Source organism: Podarcis liolepis (genome assembly GCF_965112155.1).
Source record: "Podarcis liolepis genome assembly, chromosome: 6".
Classification (NCBI taxonomy): domain Eukaryota; kingdom Metazoa; phylum Chordata; class Lepidosauria; order Squamata; family Lacertidae; genus Podarcis; species Podarcis liolepis.
The window spans coordinates 20,959,202-20,978,276 of record NC_139559.1 but is presented as its reverse complement, the minus strand read 5'-3'; the positions used below and the strand labels follow the sequence as shown (position 1 = coordinate 20,978,276).

At 44.8% G+C, this 19,075-nt stretch overlaps 1 protein-coding gene across 1 annotated transcript in view; it reads right to left on the bottom strand.

The window, feature by feature from the left end:
* The window catches only part of PREX1 (phosphatidylinositol-3,4,5-trisphosphate dependent Rac exchange factor 1), a 220,618-nt gene that overhangs the window by 61,123 nt on the left and 140,420 nt on the right, over window positions 1–19,075 (bottom strand). The window contains exons 10-15 of the mRNA XM_083507877.1: window positions 18,594–18,741; window positions 12,655–12,755; window positions 11,409–11,512; window positions 10,428–10,477; window positions 7,607–7,682; window positions 8–80 (exon numbers count right to left, since the gene is read on the bottom strand). Coding sequence (XP_083364003.1) covers window positions 8–80; window positions 7,607–7,682; window positions 10,428–10,477; window positions 11,409–11,512; window positions 12,655–12,755; window positions 18,594–18,741 — 552 coding nt within the window. The remainder of the gene's footprint in view (window positions 1–7; window positions 81–7,606; window positions 7,683–10,427; window positions 10,478–11,408; window positions 11,513–12,654; window positions 12,756–18,593; window positions 18,742–19,075) is intronic.

Here is a 19,075-nt window from a genome sequence, read left to right as displayed (position 1 = left end):
GAATTACCATGGTGCATGAAGCCATTGTTGCAGAATCCAACGCCCAGCGCGACAGCTTCCTCCCTCGTCTGACAGTCTCCCTGGTAACAAGAGAGGACAAATGTTACACCTCAGACCACTTCCTAATTCACAGAACTCCCCCCCCTCCCCAGTCTGTGACCGGGTCCCAGCTCTCAAATTAGTGCGGCACTCTTTGCAAAGAAACAAAAGTAAGCAATTAAAACGGGACTCCCTTTGCCTGAATCCCATTCATTCCTATATATAGTGCCTCTTGCCTCCCACAGGAATTGGAAGCACAAAGACCAGAGCTCCGGAAAGCAGCTGTTTTAACAGTACAAACACAGCACATTACCTCAATGCAGAGACCTTCTTTAGCTGGCAATTGCAATAGTCTGAATTTACTGCCCATTGGCTACAGACAATAAAACACCTCTTTAGAGTAAGAGGCAGCCAAACCCACGATGGAACGAGGGGGTGAAGACTCCTCATTCAGACTTCCCAAAGGCCAGTTTTAATACAATTTCTATATGACACTGATGCCCCCCACAGAGAAAACCACGTCTGCTTTAAAAAGAAATAACCCATACCCCTGCCAGTCACATTATTTGAATGAATGTTAGTGTACAATATTTCCAGGAATGATGCAATGGGTGTTTCTGGCTGACCTGGAAAAGCAGACAAAAATGTTTGCTTTGGTGCCTGATTTGTGTGGGTAGTCAACTGAAGTAGAACCACACCGGCATAGCTCCATGAGGGAAGCTGTTGATATGAGCCTTTTCCCATGTGTACCAGGCAGTTTTACAACCATTAAGTGAACTCCCCTTCCTCATTGAAAGAGATTCTTCTTCGTGCTCCATCCCCATTTAAACCTGGACATACTTTCCCCTTCCGCGGTGATAGCAATAGCTATGTCACACAGCTAAGGAAACTTAACCCCTATCATAACATATTTTGTACTGGAACAGTCAACAGCATTGCTACAACCTATCCATAAATATTTCTTGCTTAGGTCTAAAAGGTAAAGGGACCCCTGACCATTAGGTCCAGTCGTGACTGACTCTGGGGTTGCGGCGCTCATCTCGCTTTATTGGCAGAGGGAGCCGGCGTACAGCTTCCGGGTCATGTGGCCAGCATGACTAAGCTGCTTCTGGCAAACCAGAGCAGCACACGGAAACGGCGTTTACCTTCCCGCCGGAGTGGTACCTATTTATCTACTTGCACTTTGACGTGCTTTCGAACTGCTAGGTTGGCAGGAGCAGGAACCGAGCAACGGGAGCTCACTCTGTTGCGGGGATTCGAACCGCCGACCTTCTGATTGGCAAGTCCTAGGCTCTGTGGTTTAACCCACAGCGCCACCCGTGTCCCTCTGCTTAGGTCTAAAATCTGACTAATCACTTTATTTCAGGCGGTCACCATCATGGTGCTCACAGGTCCCAATGCTGTGTTCAGGCCCTGCTTGAAGGCTTCCTATAGGCTAATGTGAATGTTCGCTTTGTCAATAAAGACTTAAACTACCAGCTGTTTGTCCTCCTTGGGCTGGGTGTGCTCAGGACAGCAACTAGTTCACACAAGAGAACCTCAATCTGATCAGTCTGAGGATCTACTAATGTCTCTTGTTGAGACAACTGTGCACCAAACCTGCCTGTTTTAGTTATTGGTGCAAACTGCTGCTATAGAAACTTCTCACCTCATGAGAGGAGAGAAACACAAATTAAGTTCTGGGACTGCTTTGCTTCCCCTTTTTCCGTTGAAGCACTTCCTTTTCCCTGCAACTAAGAGAAGGGGAAAGCGGTTGGGCCACAATGCAAAAAGAAACAAAACAACTTGGTAGCATCAATTCCCTTTTTCGTTTCTAGCTGCTGAAATAGAAGTACTATTTGCAAGGTGAATGGACAACAGCAACTCTCTCCTTGCTGGGGAGAGGTTTGCAATGTGTGCCGGTAGTAGCTGTAATGTGTGCCTGTAGTAGCTGTTAGAACCAATAGCTGCAACAAGTGCAAGGAAACTTAGATAAATGTAGCAGCTGCCATGCATGTAATATGTGAAAACTGAGACTAGGCTGTATTTGCCTTTATGCACTAAGACTAGTCCAGTACTGCTTTCAGCTTCAACAAACACAGAAGCTACTGCAAACATCACAAAATGCTGCAAGTGTTGACCAGATCTCTTTCTCAATTTTCCTGTAGCACAGGCAAACCAGAGGGTAGTATCAAACTACATGAAACTTTTTCACATTAATATAATTTCTAGGCTTAACTTACATTTCCCCCCCTCCCCATACAATTTCCTGCCCCAGGGCTTTCTGTGAGTTAAACGGGGAAATAGTTCATAATCCGCAAGGGGCCACAATGTCATTTTATCTACCCCGAAACTGTGTTTAAATCGAAGAGGAAATGGTTTTTGACACCATTCTTAAGCAAGCCTTTGGGAATCCAATCTGCTTACAAGCAACTGCACGTAAAGTCTTAGAGCAGATGACTTCTCCAGCAAACTTGGCTTGCAGTCATCATAACGCAGCTTGGACTCGGACATTATTTCTTGCAAAACAGCAACTTTCAGGTCAAAGAGGTGACTAAAAATAAAACATTGCAAATCCTCTCTGCATACTCCAGATACCATACAAAGCCTTCCCAAATGGAAAAAGAAGAGCAAAAACAAAGTTTAAGAATGGTTCAGATAACAGAATTTGAATGGCTTACATCTGAGCACAGCTGGAAGCCAGTCTGGGCCTATGGCTGGAACATTGGCAAAGGAGTTGCAGACTACATGGCAAGAGAGCAGGTAACTTAGAAATCCACTTAGAATTTCTGGATATTAAGTGGCATATAAATACTTGGAATAATATTGAATAATAAGCTTGTATCCAATGTAGCACCTATGCCTCTTGTTCCGTTGGTGCAAGGATTTCTTCTTGTATAACAGAACTCACCACAACCACCATACAACCCCTAAATCTCTTCTGGGAGTTCTCCCAAGCCTCCAAAGTCGATCTCGGAAGAGCACGGGGAGGAGAGGGAGGGGAAATTCTGTTGTGCAAGGGTAAATCCTTACAGTAATGGAACGAGTGCAGTACATACCATCCTAATACTTGTCTCTAAATGTTTAGCCTCAACAACAACAAAAAACATTTTTAGAAATGTTTTTTTCTGATTAAAAATGTGCTGTTGTATTATTTGCAGAGTCTGTATGCCACTGATCGCTAGCTACTGGGAATGTCAACAGGACAGGGCTACGGCCTGAATATTCTGCTGGTAGGCATCTAAGAAGCATCTTATTCTTCTATTCAATTATGGCAAAATGTTGCTTTCTCTCCAATGCTTGGCATACAGGACTGACACCACAATCCAAATGAGCTTGATTAGCTTGATCTGCCTGCTAAGTCAAAGGCAGGACCATATAACACCGTTGTAATATAAAGGTATGTGATCTTGTTCTGGAATAGCAATACACGCCCTGCCAGGTTACTCACTTTTTTATTATTAAAGTTTAAGCACATTTTAGAACTTAATCCGTGAGAAAATGAAAGGGGGAAGCCTGGAACATACATACATACATATCTTGTTTCCAATAGGAGTGGGAGGCATATATTTAAGGGGAAAGCTGACTCTACAGGCCATGTGGGAACACCAAAGTATCCAGAAGGCACGACAGCAGGAAACCCCAGGAAAGTTATGTTTCCTGCTTCTAGAAGTTACAGGACTTATTGCTACATATGCAGCACGTCCATATACATTTCTAGCCACAGCATAGGGGTCAGACACTTCTCTTTTGACTAGTAGACTATTTTTTCTCCAGTATCTATGTAATTTGGGGCACACCAATGCTCTTTTCTAAGGGACGCGGGTGGCGCTGTGGTCTAAACCACAGAGCCTAGGGCTTGCTGATCAGAAGGTTAGCGGTTTGAATCCCTGCGACAGAGTGAGCTCCTTTTGTTCAGTCCCTGCTCCTGCCAACCTACCAGTTCGAAACCACGCAGTGCAAGTAGATAGGTACCGCTCTGGTGGGAAGGTAAACAGTGTTTCCATGCACTGCTCTGGTTCGCCAGAAACGACTTAAGTCATGCTGGCCACATGACCCAGAAGCTGTCTGGTCTGCGGACAAACGCCGGCTCCCTCGGCCTATAGAGTGAGATGAGCGCTGCAACCCCAGAGTCGTCTGCGACTGGACCTAATGGTCAGGGGTCCTTTACCTTTTTTTAAATGCTCTTTTCAGCACTTGCTTTGAGCCAGGCCAATGGCTATACACTGTCCACCATCTACACAGTACTGAATAGCTCAGTCAGGAGAACATGAGACTCTTCATATCAGGGTTGTGGGTTCAAGTACCACCCTGGACGAAGAGATTCCTGCATTGCAGGTGGTTGGACTAGATGACCCTTGTGGTCCCCTTCCAACCCTACGATTCTATGATTCCCTGAAATCTTGGAGAACTATTGTCACTAAGTGTCAACAATATTGACCAAGACTGGCCAACAGTATATATTGGTCCAAAAAATAGCATCGTAACTAGTTATTTCTACTCTGGGACACTCACCCAATTTTACAGCCTTGAAAAACTGGAACATGGTTGAGCCAAGAATGAGCTCTGGCCATTAATGGTCCAACTGTTCAAATTCCAAGTCTTGCAGCTCAGATAGTCTATACCTGGTCAGATGTTGGCATGTTGCTACAACCCTATGCCAAATTTCTCTCTTTTTCCTCCCACGTCAACGGTGTGCAGTGGCTGAACGTGCTTTCTTGTGTTAGGCTGACAACATGAACTGTAATGAGGACACTCCAATGGGTCAGCTAACCCTGCTAAGCCTCTGAATAAGAGGACATTACATAATGCTAAGTTTATGTAATATATTACAACGTCAATTGCCAACATGTTTAATGATATTTGATGCCCATTCTGTGCTCTTATAGAAGTTAAGCACAGAGAAAGTGCCCCTGTCATCTCACATTACACAGCTGCTTTCAAAAGTTCTCTCAACTCTGGCTATATCTTGTACACAAAAATCAACAAGTTCATTGAGGGGGTGAATATGGACGAAAAATTATATACTCAATAAGGCAGAAAGTGTCTCTTACATGACTGCTTCTCTGGATCTTTAGATATTGATGTGGAAATGAAAACCAGACTCTTCCATTAGTAAGTGATCTCCTTGGCTGTTTGAGCCCAAATTACAAACAGAAGGAACAGTTCTTCAAAACTCTGCCAAGCAATTAAATCTAAACGAGTATAGGGCTATCTTATTTGAAAAATGAAAACTTAAGATATTTATTTGTGCTGGATTCATACGAAGGCTTACTCAGAAGCCTTACTATGTTCACTGATACTTACTCTAAGGTAAGTTTGCACAGGACTGCAGTTTGCGTCCAAAATAATAGTATTTTCCATAGTTTTCAGTATCCAAAAATGGCTCTATTAGAAGCAGATTTTTAATAGTTAGCCATGGCATTAGCCCACTACAGGTGTGTATGGTTTATGGGGTGTTAGGGGAGGCAGAGTACTTCTGGTGGGGGACACACCATGCTCCTTCTTGGGTAGTTGTCCAGCTTTGGTCCCCACCCTACACTCAGCTCTCACCTGTGGCTCCTATAAGCTGTCAGCATGCGAAAGTGGCCACACCCTGAGAATGGCTTTGGCTGGCTGGCTAAACCAGGTGAGGGTAGCCAATGGGTCTCAAACCCTCAGTGCAGGACTTCCCCTACATGCAAAGACAGGCTCTGGTGCATTGAATGGATGGGACCAATAATGGGTCCAACAGTCAAGAAGTTTGTGCATGTGCTGCAAAGGGAAGTAAGGGGCAGATGAGGCCTGTCAACCTGGGAAGGTAGCCCACCTAGGAGAAGGAAAACTCTACTGCCTTGTGGGATATCTTCAGGAGAAGAAAAAGCTATAAACCCTACATAAATCCGGAGTGGAGCCCTTAAGACAGTTGGGTGGCACCTTGTACTGCCTCCTTTTGGCAACTCCTGCAGCCAAGCTGGTGCCAAGCATTTTTCTCTGCTTTCCTTTGGATAATAAATAATAATAATAATAAAAAATTTTATTTATATCCCGCCCTCCCCAGCCGAAGCCGGGCTCAGGGCGGCTAACAACAATAAAACAGTACAAAAGTACAACATAAACAACATTCTAAAATCATTCATTATAAAAATTAATTAATTCAAGCCACTAGCAACCATTGGGCCAGAGCTCTGGGAAGATTGCCGAGGGAGGGAGTCAGGCTGTGCCCTGGCCAAAGGCCTGGTGGAACAGCTCTGTCTTGCAGGCCCTGCGGAAGGATGTCAAGTCCCGCAGGGCCCTGGTCTCTTGTGACAGAGTGTTCCACCAGATCGGAGCCACAGCCGAAAAAGCCCTGGCTCTAGTTGAGGCCAGCCTAACTTCTCTGTGGCCTGGGACCTTCAATATGTTTTTATTTGAAGACCGTAGGTTTCTCTGTGGGGCATACCAGGAGAGGCGGTCCCGTAGGTACGAGGGTCCTAGGCCATATAGGGCTTTAAAGGTTAAAACCAGCACCTTAACCTGATCCTGTACTCCACCGGGAGCCAGTGCAGCTGGTATAGCACCGGGTGAATGTGATCTCGCAGCGAAGACCTCGTAAGGAGTCTCGCTGCAGAATTCTGCACCCACTGGAGTTTCTGGGTCAGTCTCAAGGGCAGCCCCACGTAGAGCGAGTTACAATAATCCAGTCTGGAGGTGACCGTCACGTGGATCACAGTGGCTAGGTCAGGGCGAGAGAGGTAAGGAGCCAACTGCTTAGCTTGGCGGAGATGGAAAAATGCCGCCTTTGTTATAGCTGCAATCTGCACCTCCATGGAAAGGGAGGTGTCGAAGATTACACCCAAACTCTTAACGGACGGTGCTGGCACTAATTGCGCCCCCGCAAGAGATGGGAGTTGCCCCCCAATCCCATATCGCCCCGTCCCAGCCACGGGACCTCTGTCTTCGAAGGATTTAGCTTCAACCGGCTCCCACGTAACCATCCAGCCACAGCTTCCAAACATCTGGTCAGTGTGTCTGGGGCCGAGTCAGGATGGCCATCCATCAACAGATAGAGTTGGGTGTCATCGGCATACTGATGACAACCCAGCCCAAAACTCCGAACAAGCTGGGCGAGGGGGCGCATAAAGATGTTGAAAAGCATCGGGGAGAGTATCGCACCCTGAGGTACTCCACACACCAAGGAGTGGCGCGATGACAATTCCCCCCCAAGCGCCACCCTCTGTCCCCGACCAGAGAGAAACGAGCGCAGCCATTGAAGGACTGTGCCCTGGATCCCCACGTCGGCAAGGCGGTGGTCCAGAAGTTCGTGATCGACCATGTCGAAAGCTGCTGATAGATCTAGAAGAATCAGCAGCCCCGACCCGCCTCGATCCAGCTGTCTACGAAGGTCATCTGTTAGGGCGACCAGAGCCGTCTCGGTCCCATGACCAGCGCGGAAGCCGGACTGGAATGGATCCAGAGCCGATGTTTCATCCAGAAACCCACCAAGCTGTTCAGCAACCGCTCTCTCACTAATGTGGACCACATTAGTGAGGCTGATGCATCAGTGTAATAAAACTGTGAAAGGTGCAACAGCTGAAGCAAAACATCAGCATGCATATGCTGTCATTACCTGAGCAATCAGCCAATCCACCAGCTTACTTGCTGGGATCACTGACTTGTAGGTCTTCAAGTGGTAGTCTCGGTCTCTACAGAAAGAAAAATGGAAAGCTCATTAACAACGTGGTTGTTAGTAACATGAACAATGTCGTAACTTAGGCAGAAAGAGTAATTATAGAAAGGAAATTTCTAGATGCTGGGGAAACCCAGCCAGATGGGCGGGGTACAAATAATAAATTATTATTATTACTATGCAATTTATAGTTCCACTAATCACCACACTGAAATTCTTGGCAGTTCCCATGGACATTCCACGCAGTCTTAAATCTGTTGGTATGTATAGCATTTGTTGGTATGTATGTACATTTATTATTATTTATTATTAGCTAATAAAGGGTTTTGTTTACAGTTCTCCCTGGATACTAATTTCTACCCACCTTCCTAGTACAGAAAGCAATACTTGTTCTTGCAAGTTGTTCGCTTAATGCTGTTGGACCTGATGTATTCAAAAGAAGCCCCTAATGGTATGCCCCAAGGTCAGTAACATTTTCTCAGCTGAAGCGATTATCATTTTTTGAAGTGTGTATGAATCATTTGCTTAATGGATGAAATACACATGTGTGGAAGCATGAGTGTGCACACACAAACACACTCCAGCACCACTTTCCCCTGGGGTTACAGTGTCTTCAATTAAATAGAATTCCGATTCATGAAATGCCTTTGTGCTCCAGGTGCTATTTGCATGACAATGATTTGTCACTCACAACACCACATCTGCTCCATAACTGGGGAATAAGAGGTCAACTGCAAAAAAAGGGGAGGAGGGGGGGTTGCGGCCTCTTCCTTTTAGCGAGCAGTGCAACAAGGCTTGTTTTCCTCATCCTAAGAATTTGTTTTATGTGATCAGCAGCATTTGGTTTAAGAAACAAACAGACCATGTGACCATGTATCCCTTTTTCAAGCATGGCTAGCTATAGTGCCCATCTGAAAGCTAAAACAGGGAATCATTATGTTTCAATACTTCAAATAAGCAGAGAAGGTTTTACAAATAATGTTACACATATGAGGAAAGAATGTTTAAACAATGTGCCAAAGTAAGAATTATTTTCTAAGATTACCTCCTATGAATGTTTCACTTTGACCCAGTAGATTGTATCTCAATATCTGGAGTTCTACCAAATGAAATGATCTGGCACTTATTCCATAAATATTATATATCAGTTGCTTTAGTTTCTGACTGAATTGGAGTACAGTTATGATAAAAGGAGGAAAACATGTCTTACCAAACATGTTTGGTAGAAGTAAGCTGAATTTCAGCAATACAAGCTGGTAATGTGTCTGAGATCCGAGTACTTAAAAAGACTAGCAATTGGTATATGGCAGCCAGGATACTCAGTGAGAAATAAGATAGAGGCCAATCAAACTGTGGAGTTGCTTGGAGATTCATGGAAATAATTGTGTATGTCATAAACACAAATCAGTTTGTTGTACAAGTATCTCACCCTGTGCTCAGAGGGTAGGAACAAAGGAATGACCGACATATGGCTGTGATGTCCTAGGACAGGGATGGGGAATTCATGGTCTTTAGGTGTTGTTGGACTGCAACTCCTCGCATCCCTGGCCATTAGCTGTGCTGATGAGTGTCTAACAACATCTGGAGGGCCACGGAACCAAATGAAGTTTATTAAAACAATGCAAAATACAAAACCTATTGGCACAGCTACTCTTGCTAACTGAGACCTAAAGCTTAAACCTGTTCCTGTTAATGTAGAGGACACAGGACTAAGAGAGATGGTCTTTGCCACTAAGTGCTCATAACTTATCTTTGAAGGAGAATCCTTCAAAGCTCTACACTGCCCAGAATGGTCCATTCCTCATGGGAAAGCCCCAGGGCTGTGGGCACCTAGCTATCACTGGCAACCAGGGGTCATGTAGACTTACTTGCAAGCTACCACACCCCCCAGCTGTGGGGAGTCCAGAAGGCTCCTTGGTTTTCTGAGGCATTCCAGGCTGAGCTAGAGCAGAGGTTTGATCAAACACAGGTATGAGCCTACCATTAGATAGCTCAATTGGTAGAACATGAGACTCTTTCATCTCAGTGTAGTGGGTTCGAGCCCCACGTTGGGCAAAAGATTCCTGCAATGCAGGGGGTTGGACTAGATGACCCTCATGGTCTCTTCTGACTCTATGATTCTATGTTGCAGTGGTGGTGACAAAGGCAACATATTCCTCAGTGAACTGCACAGCAAAGGTGTAATAGACTGGTAAATCAGCTGGATTCAGACCAGTGTGGTATAATTGAGAAATTTATCATCCATGATGAATGTGATGCCACAATTAGTGCAGGTCCATTGGAAGTCCCTGGAGCATCATCTAGCTACAACCTGTGGAATCAGTTCCAGGTGTTGCAGTTTGAGGACCTGGAACTACATCCTTGCTCATTATGACTAGTGAAATCTAGGATGAAGAGATTTGCTTGATGGGTCTAGGAAGTGGCTAATTCTTAGGAATCTCGGTTTTCTCTCCCCCCCCCCCAAAGCAATTCTGATGCCCTTATGAATTCGCAATCGTGGTGGCAAAAGCCAAGGGGGTTTTTTGAATAAGATTCCCAGGGGTCAGAATATGACTTTGGTGTCCCACGTGGCAATCTGCCTCCAAAGATGTGAGCTACCCTGATCTGCACCTCTCAGAGTAACACGCAGAACAGTCTGCATATCCCAAGCAGACAAGGGCTTTACTACATTTACATAAGGGAAGGGAAGAGATTTCAACTGATGTGATGTAGGCAGCAGCAAGACAGGCAAAACATGAAAGCATTGTGATAATATACTTACTTTATCACCGGAGTGTAAAGACTGTGGAGGCGGCAGTAGAGCCTCACACCCTGCAGAGAGAAATGAGCGCAGGCTTGAAATTTCAAAACAGATATAATATTATCTAAAACACATGCGGAGGACCTGCAGCAGTGAGTCTGGCTAATTTTTCTCCCCAGGCATTTAGCGGCACCTTATTGCTGTTTATTTGCTGCACATGTATTGATTCTTACCCGGTGGTTGATGAAGCTTGTGGATTTTTGTGGTGTATTATTAAATTACTGTTTTGACTTGTATACTTAGCCTTGAGGATCTTACGGTCAAAATGGCAGGATAAAAATATCATACACAAACAAACAAACAATTAAAATGCAGCAACAGTTTGCTGACCTTTGCATACCAATCCTAAATGTAAAAACATGTAAGTTTTGCTGACTCTATATATAAAGACACACAAGCATACATGCACACGCACACTTTAAAGTAAGCTACTTTCATTCAGCTATTGATCATGCGGTTTTATATTTCTAGTCTTCCACTCTAAAACATATGACCTTATTTTAGAATAGATTGTACATAACATCTCCATGTACAGCTACATAAAACTTGCTGCAGCTTCTTCCTGCTGATTGAGATAGTCAAATATTCATGGAGAAAGGAGTGAATCTCTTTGGTCTCTTAGAGAGCAATCCAACCCAGAGCAATGGATTGGGCGGAAGGCTCTTTCTCCGCAGTTTATCCACTTCAGCCAGGCTTCTGCCAGATGCAAGGGCATGAGGCCAGCTGGAAGCATCCCTGCCTGTGAGGACCATCTGAAAGCCCTGAAAAGCGCATTCCAAGGGCAGGGTTGAACAGACTCAGGATCCACTAGATCCCCTGATCTCTTATGCAATTGCACTGGGCCCAGAATAGCAATTTGAACAGTGCGTCAAAGCAGATTGCAAATAAGCTCATTGTTATAACAAACTCTGGCTATGCCACAAGGTCAACCCAGAAACATACCTTGGACATGATGTCTTCCAATTCGCTCCTTGGCTTGTAAGTCCCATCATCATAGCGAAACCTGTACATCACCTGCTCGTTCTTGAACTGGTGCTTATCTGAAACTGAAGCAGCAGAACAATAATCCAGCAACCTCTGGAGGACCACAAAATCCCCCAACTATGAAGTAATGTATTCTGTTCTTGGGACAATGGCTTGCAAGCAAATGAAGGCAGCAACTACTCTTCTCTTGCTTTTTCACACAGTTAGGAAAAACACCCCTGACATTGTAATACAAAAAAGATTATCAAAGACATCAGACAAGCTTAATCCAATGACTTCCCAGTTAAGAATTGGGTTGAGATCATTTGCTCTGAAACTGAGGCAACTGAAGGTTTGGGACCTGAGGTAGAAAACATATGGGTGCTTTGAAGTGTATTTTCCAACCATGTGCACCTGAGGGATGGAAGAGGAATCCCTGCTGCATAAATGACAAGAGGATGTATGGCTTTCTGCAACAGTAATAAAAAGCAAAAGAAGAAAACTAGCCCGTCTTTAAAGAGAAAAACCCTGCAATCTGGCCACCCTACAAACAAACAAACAAACAGGGTACCATTTCACACATTACTCTGAAGCAAGCCCTGTTTTTGCACAAAATATATACTCAGAAAGCTGAATCGAATTATATTACAATAAGTAATGTACCTATATGGCACACAGGCTCGCTGCAGTAACCCTTTCTTTTCGTATGTACTCTGAGTGGAAACAATGCAACCAACAGAATTCAACAATGGCAATTCACTGTAGTCACAGTTTCAAAAGAATCCTCTCAGTTAACAGCAATCCATTTTGCATGGGGGTTCCAATCTAAGTGCGCCCCACCACCATTTCGCCCTCTTCAGGGCCCAAAACACCCGCACATCAGCGTTCACACATCAATTGGATGTGCTTAAAATGGTCAGCACCTGTACTAACAACTTTGGGGCCCTTCAGCTGCAGAGGGCCCTAATTCTGAACAGACCACACATACCTATGAGTCTGCTCCTGCACTGAAGTATTTAGAGTGAATACTGATTTGTAATGTGTTGATGTTTAGAAAACTCCTCCCGTTAGATAAAGAGAAAAATCCCAAAGTTGAGACATTGAAATATTGGTTGCTGAGGCCTGAACAACATGCGGTTGGTGCTCTTAAAATAAAAATCCATCACTACTTCTCAGTACAATACTACACCCGATATGATCTTTTGCTGCCGTGCAAAGCACTCACCATGATGAATGATGCCATTCTCCAGCAGAGCTTGTCCCAGGTTGACCCCTTCTTCCGGTTTGCTTATCTCCCCAATTTCTATGAGCCAAGATACAAACTCGCTGTAGAGAGAAGAGGAGCAACAAATGCAATTAACTCTCTGTTCCCTTTGGTCAAGAAGATCAACGCACAAGATGTGAACTGTCTAAGTGAATCAACGCATGTCAACACAAGGGTTAGTGTAGTGTAAGTGGCTGGAGTATAGGACTAGGACCTAGGAGACCCCATTCACTCACAAGTAAATAAAGCGCAACCAATTGTACAATAAACTGCAACAATAATTAAGACATATAACACAAGATTTCCATGAGATAAGTTGTTTTAATTTACACATTACAGGGGGAAGATGGAAACTCAACATGGGATTGCCATATTGGGTGGCACCCCCTTGTTTCTTATAAGGTGTAATTCTACCCTAATTCTGAATGAATGGCTGCAGTGCAGTGTTGTAATATGCAAACCAGAATTCAAATCTGGACAGAATACAAATGAATGCAACAGTGAATGAAGGAAGGAGAGACAGAGAGAGAGAGAGAATGAGAATATTATTACAGAAAGAAATAAACTTGATGAATGAGGCACTGTCAGTGCTCTGATGGGATGTGGCCGTTTGCCAACTTGAGCAGCAATTATTCTACAACTGCGCAAAAATCCAGACGGAACATGAAAAGGATTTCTGAAAGGCAGAGCAATGCAGAGGAAATCTGTGTTCAATAAAAAAGCTGTAACTCTTCCAGTTTGTGTAGGTTTGTTGCTTATCAAAACCAGCATCCTTGCATCCAATTACACGGCCTCGGGTGCCCTATTTCAGCCTGGATTTAGGAAGAGTTGACTCATCTAAGCTGCAGGTAGTTCATTAAAAGAAGAAAAGGGAAAGTTACAGTTGCTTCAGCTTGGGTTAGGGGAATGTAAATGAAGGGTTTTCAAAGTAGTTTCTGCACCTTTAGACCCGTATGACCTAACAAAACTACATCAGACTTTATAAATTTGGCATAACTCTGCACTGGAATGTGTAGATGATAACCGCCGCTCACCAGATTTTCGAGAGCTATTGCTCTGGAAGCTGTGAAATACTTTTAAATGCCTTTTAAAATAGTGCTTACCCCTGCTTTGCTGTTTTATTGCTTTATGCTGTTGCAAATGGGCTTGCATATAACCAGTGTTTCGTTGCTAATGGCTCTCACAATCAATTTCAATACTCCATGGCAGGGAAGCACAAAACAGGAAATAAAACTGACTTACAAGGCTAGTGTTTTAAAAGTAGAAGAGTAAACCAACAAAGGGGCTGGTTGTGAAATCAAAACATTCAAAAGCACATGATGGGAGTGACCAGCTTGCTTCAAGCCAAGATGACTTTATGAGCAATCAGGTCTAGCTAGACTGGGACTTTGCCTTTGACTGCTCCTCCATACAAATAAAACCCCTGCACACAAAATGGCAAAGCCGGAACACCTTTTTCTTACATACTAGTTCTCTATATGAAAGAATTTGGTTTGTAAATAAAGGAAGTTCAATTAATCATCTGAGCTCCACCTACAGTGTGAAGCTGTACAGCTTGACACAAATTCACTACCTCAAACTATGTTTCAACTAGTAAGTCCCAAAGTGTGTGCCATGCGAGTGCTGCTTTTGCACTGTGAGATGGATCAATAAACTAACAGCTCATAGAAGCTCAAATTACCTGGTCACGGCTGGTTAGCCTTGCTTCCTGTCAATCATGCTCTGTCCATAACAGTTACCTGTTGCATCACTGCTGATGCAAAGTCACAGCAAAATTAAGGTAAAGGGACCCCTGACCATTAGGTCCAGTCGTGGCCGACTCTGGGGTTGCGGCGCTCATCTCACTTTATTGGCCGAGGGAGCCGGCGTACAGCTTCCGGGTCATGTGGCCAGCATGACTAAGCCACTTCTGGCGAACAAGAGCAGTGCACGAAAACGCCATTTACCTTCCCACTGGAGCGGTACCTATTTATCTACTTGCACTTTGAGGTGCTTTTGAACTGCTAGGTTGGCAGGAGCAGGGACCAAGCAACGGGAGCTCACCCCGTCGCGGGGATTTGAACTGCCGACCTTCTGATCGGCAAGTCCTAGGCTCAGTGGTTTAACCCACAGTGCCACCCGCATCCCACAGCAAAATTACCTGATCTCAGAAGACTGGTGCATCTCTGCATGAGTCACTCTCCTCTTTCCAACCAAGTGATGCACTCAGAACACTAACACCTGCAGAAGTGCAGAGGTCCTCTGAACACAGGGGCAGAGGAAGGGGGCGGGGGGGGCGGACCGCCCCAGGTGTCGCCACTAAAGGGGTGACAAAATGTCGGGCGGCACTCACTGCAGGCCTGTAGCACGCCTGAGCCATGCGTCTTTCCTCAAAGTGATGCAGTGGCTTGGGCGCCCGCAGGCTCCACGTTGCCCCAAAGGGTCCACCCACCACCTCCCCAGTTGTAGGGCAGCTAAGTGGCAGGCAGACTCCTTGGAGGCCCCACAGAGTGTCCTGCCCCGGGCAGCTGGCCCTGCTCCTAGGTGCAGGGCACATGCGCCGCCCCAGGCGCCCGACTGGCTTGCTCCACCACTGTCTGAACACAGCTAATCCTTACTCTTTCACAGATCAAACATTTGCTTTTTAGAGTGTGAGAGTGAAGGGTTTCTTCATTTACAATTCGAAAAAGAAGTGTGCTGAAACACTTAAGCATACACTTGTAGCACCAGGCAGCATAGCTGAAAAAGTTGGTGCTCTCAGAGAATACTTAAGAGTACATCTGAAACCAGGGTGCTTGAAGGCTGTTTAGCAGCTTGTAAAACGGGGTATTTCAGCTGTTACAAGGGGTCTGCAAACGTTTTTCTGAAAATAAATGAAAAATGAAAGGAACGGGCCCCGTTCATTTCAGTATTGAAATGAACAGAAATTAAAACAAATAAGCTTCCAATGAAAAACCTACTCATTCATTTGATTCATCTCTCATTAGTTTCTAATGTGTTGGATAATTGAAACACCCTGGAACAAACTTTACAGGCCATAGAAAGCAAGCAAGCGCGCACACACACACACACACACACACGTTGCTCCAGCAAGGTTCAATGGAAGGTGGGAGGTGCTTCAGAGAGCAGTTTGCAAAGCTGCTCTCTGAAGCAACCCACTCCATTAAACTTTGATGGAGTGATGTTAAAAGGACCAGGCCTGCAGTAAGCAGGATTGCCTCCTCTCCCAATGGGGGACAAGGCGATTTTGCTTAGGGCTGAGTTCAGAAGTGCAAAAAAGTTCTGAATTCAGCAGGATCACTCTCCCTTCCCATTGGCTGATATGAAAAAGGAGTGATCCTGCTTAATGCTGGGTCCCCATTTTGTGCAGCACCAGAAAGCCTCCCAATAACCAGATGCTTGTATATGAAAAAGTGGTTTGGCTTATTACTGTTCAGGGGTTGGGGGGGGAATTATTTCAGTGTTCTATGGAAGACTTTGCAATTGTTTGAAGGGTTGCCCCTAGAAATGTTCCACTGATAATGTTCCCAAGTGGATCCATCCCAAGTGGATCCATCCCAAGCTTACAAGCTGCCTGTCCAATGTTATTTGTGTCAGAAAAACAAAAAAAATCAAAACTTAGCAAATAGTCCATACTGTTGTACTACTCACGCCTAGTAGCACTTCATTTAGGAACTTAACCTGACAGCACAACGACACTCATGAAAAGGAACAAGGGAGGAATAGGGAGCTGATTGACACGCAGCAGAGGTGTGCTCACAAGGATGCAAAATACGACACGAGAAAGAACTTTTGAGTTGATCCACGAGGAAAGGTTGGTAAGGTCAAGGAAGAAAGGAGTGAGGCCGACAGTTCTGCATACACACAGAACTGTAAAACAAACTAGAAAAGCACAGTTTGACATGTTTGACAAGAAACGTCTTTGCTATTTTGAGTTCCAAACAGCAAAAAAATGTGCAGCTCAAGTCTGAAGTGGAGGGAATGTCTAAGAATAGGTCAGATATGAAATGACAGGTTTGCAATAGTGCATTTTGAAGTTCATTGGCTTAGCCCTGCTGGGTGGTCAGGACCAGAATAGCAGCAGAGCTGCTATGGTTTGAAATCCACAAAGATTTTTATTCTTTCTTTTTCATGCTTAGAAGGATTAAGAAGCTACGGCTGAAATAGCAAGTTTGCTTCAGGGGAAGCTTAAAGCACACTGATAGTTCACGATGCACAAGTGCAACAAGAGTGTGGAAAGGAGCAAGCTTTGGATTGGGGCTGTGGTAAAAAAATGTGTCTAGCCAGCCACAGATGGACCTCTTTACTGCTGTTGCCAGGCCGGGCTGGTAAAAACGAGCGGCATACATGATGAAATACATAAAATATCCAAAACAATGTGATTAAACAGCAGGATGGACAAGCAAGTCTGCCACTATAACTGACAAAACTGATGGCAGAAACCCTGTTCCTCCCACAGTTATGAGGATACAACACTACAGAGACTTCTCTTCACATTGGTCATGTCCACATGTAATACTAAGCCAAGCTGCTTAGTGCACTTGTGTGGCCTACTGGGTAAGAGACGGCAACCACTTTGTTCTTCACCAGACCTTTTAGCTCAGTTCTGCATGTGTCATCTCAGTGGAGTCACTAGGGTGAATGAGGCACTGCCCCACCAACCTCAGTCCGCCCTCAGCCAGTGCCCCACCTGCCTATCACCTCACTTACAACCAATCAGGGGGTGGCTCTGCCTGTCATTGGCTCTGGCTCTACCTAATGCTGATGCTCTGTGCTTTCTGCCCTGCCCAACCCAATGACTATCAACCACCACTGTGTAGATTTCATGGCTAAGCTCTCACCTTCCTAACCACAAGCTGCAACCATGGTCTGTTATTGGCTACAGCTCAGGGCTAAAGAGGAGAGCTTAGCCACAAGCCTAAGGTTCAGCAACATGCTAGGCCAAACTATGGTTTAGCTGCTATGCTAAACTAGAAGAACCAGGGAGGAGCTGGCATGTTTGTGAAGACCCAAGGTGCTAACCCTGTCAATGCAGGGTTGAAAATATCTCTCCTTCTAAGACACAGGCCAATGTTTGAGCTGTTTCTCTGACATGCTAGGAATACTTGTCCTTCCTTCAAGTCTGCCCATCAATCAAGCACAAGGACACAGCAAGAGTATGGCCATGAAACTGTTCAGAGGAACCTAACACAGATGGAACAAATGCCTCCGAAAACAAACTTCCTGGCTGAACATTTCCGTATTAATCGGCCAAGCTGGAAAAGTCCTCTGAGATTTCTTCCTGTGACTCTCCGGTTCATGTGGGGCATTGAAGCATACTGGTAGTGTGAATATCTTATCTAATCTCTTCTTGTCAAATGCCTCCTGTCTGCATTCTTTTCCCCTTCCACCTCGAAAGTCTTTCCAAGGCTGAAATCTGCCCTATTCAAAATTGCTTCCGAATGTCCAGGAAAAATCCTGCGTAAATTTAACAATAACCCCATTGTTAAATTTATGTATCTGGGTTTGATATGGAGGCCACGACAATTCTAAGTGAGTCCTGTAAGAGTATCTTTTAAAGCATTTTCTTCCGTGCAAAACAAAGGAAGATCATGGATCGTCAAAAACATTTCCAACCCATAATTCAAGCGTGTGTCGTGCACATAATTTCTCAACCTCCCTGCAGATTTGGATTGATGTTTGCAAGTCGTCTTCCCCTTCCCGCCCCCCGCTGGAATTTGCTGCCATTGCGTAGTCCAAGGGCATTAAGCAGGAATGAATGATTAATTTTAATAAACTAATTGTAATGGAGGTTAAAGACCCTTCCAATTAAATCCCATCAAAGCACATCTGATTTGGCTTCACAATACTGTCCACAGAAAACCCACGGTCCTTTCCGTTAATTGGAATGAAAAGGCCTTTTCAACCCAAAAGCCACTTACTTGCCAAGAAAGCACTTGGGAACAGTGCTTAATTTTCTTCTCCTGTCTTTGATAAGGCTCACTTTCTTGTTCATCATCATGTGATACAGCTTCTCCCCTTTCTCGGCGATCATGACGTACGCATCCCTCTCCATGCCCAACTTCAGACCTGGAATACAGAAGCAGGGTCTCCCTCAAAAGCTTCTCAGATGAAAGAAAGGATTTGCTCAAAGACCAACAAGTCGTGTTCCCACCCCACCCACCCTTGCTGGAAACTAATTTAATAAACGTGGTGGGGAAAACTTGGGGAATTGCCTAATTTATTACTTCAGCTCAGAAATTGGAGGCCTCTGGATGAAATCCAAATCTATGGTTTTTTTTCTCCCAATTGCCAACCCATGGAATGGCGGGGGAAGAAAACAGATACTGGGAAATGGCACTTAGTGGCAGGAATCCACCATGCCTATCCAAGGTGACCCCTCAGTGACCTTGTTGCTGACATG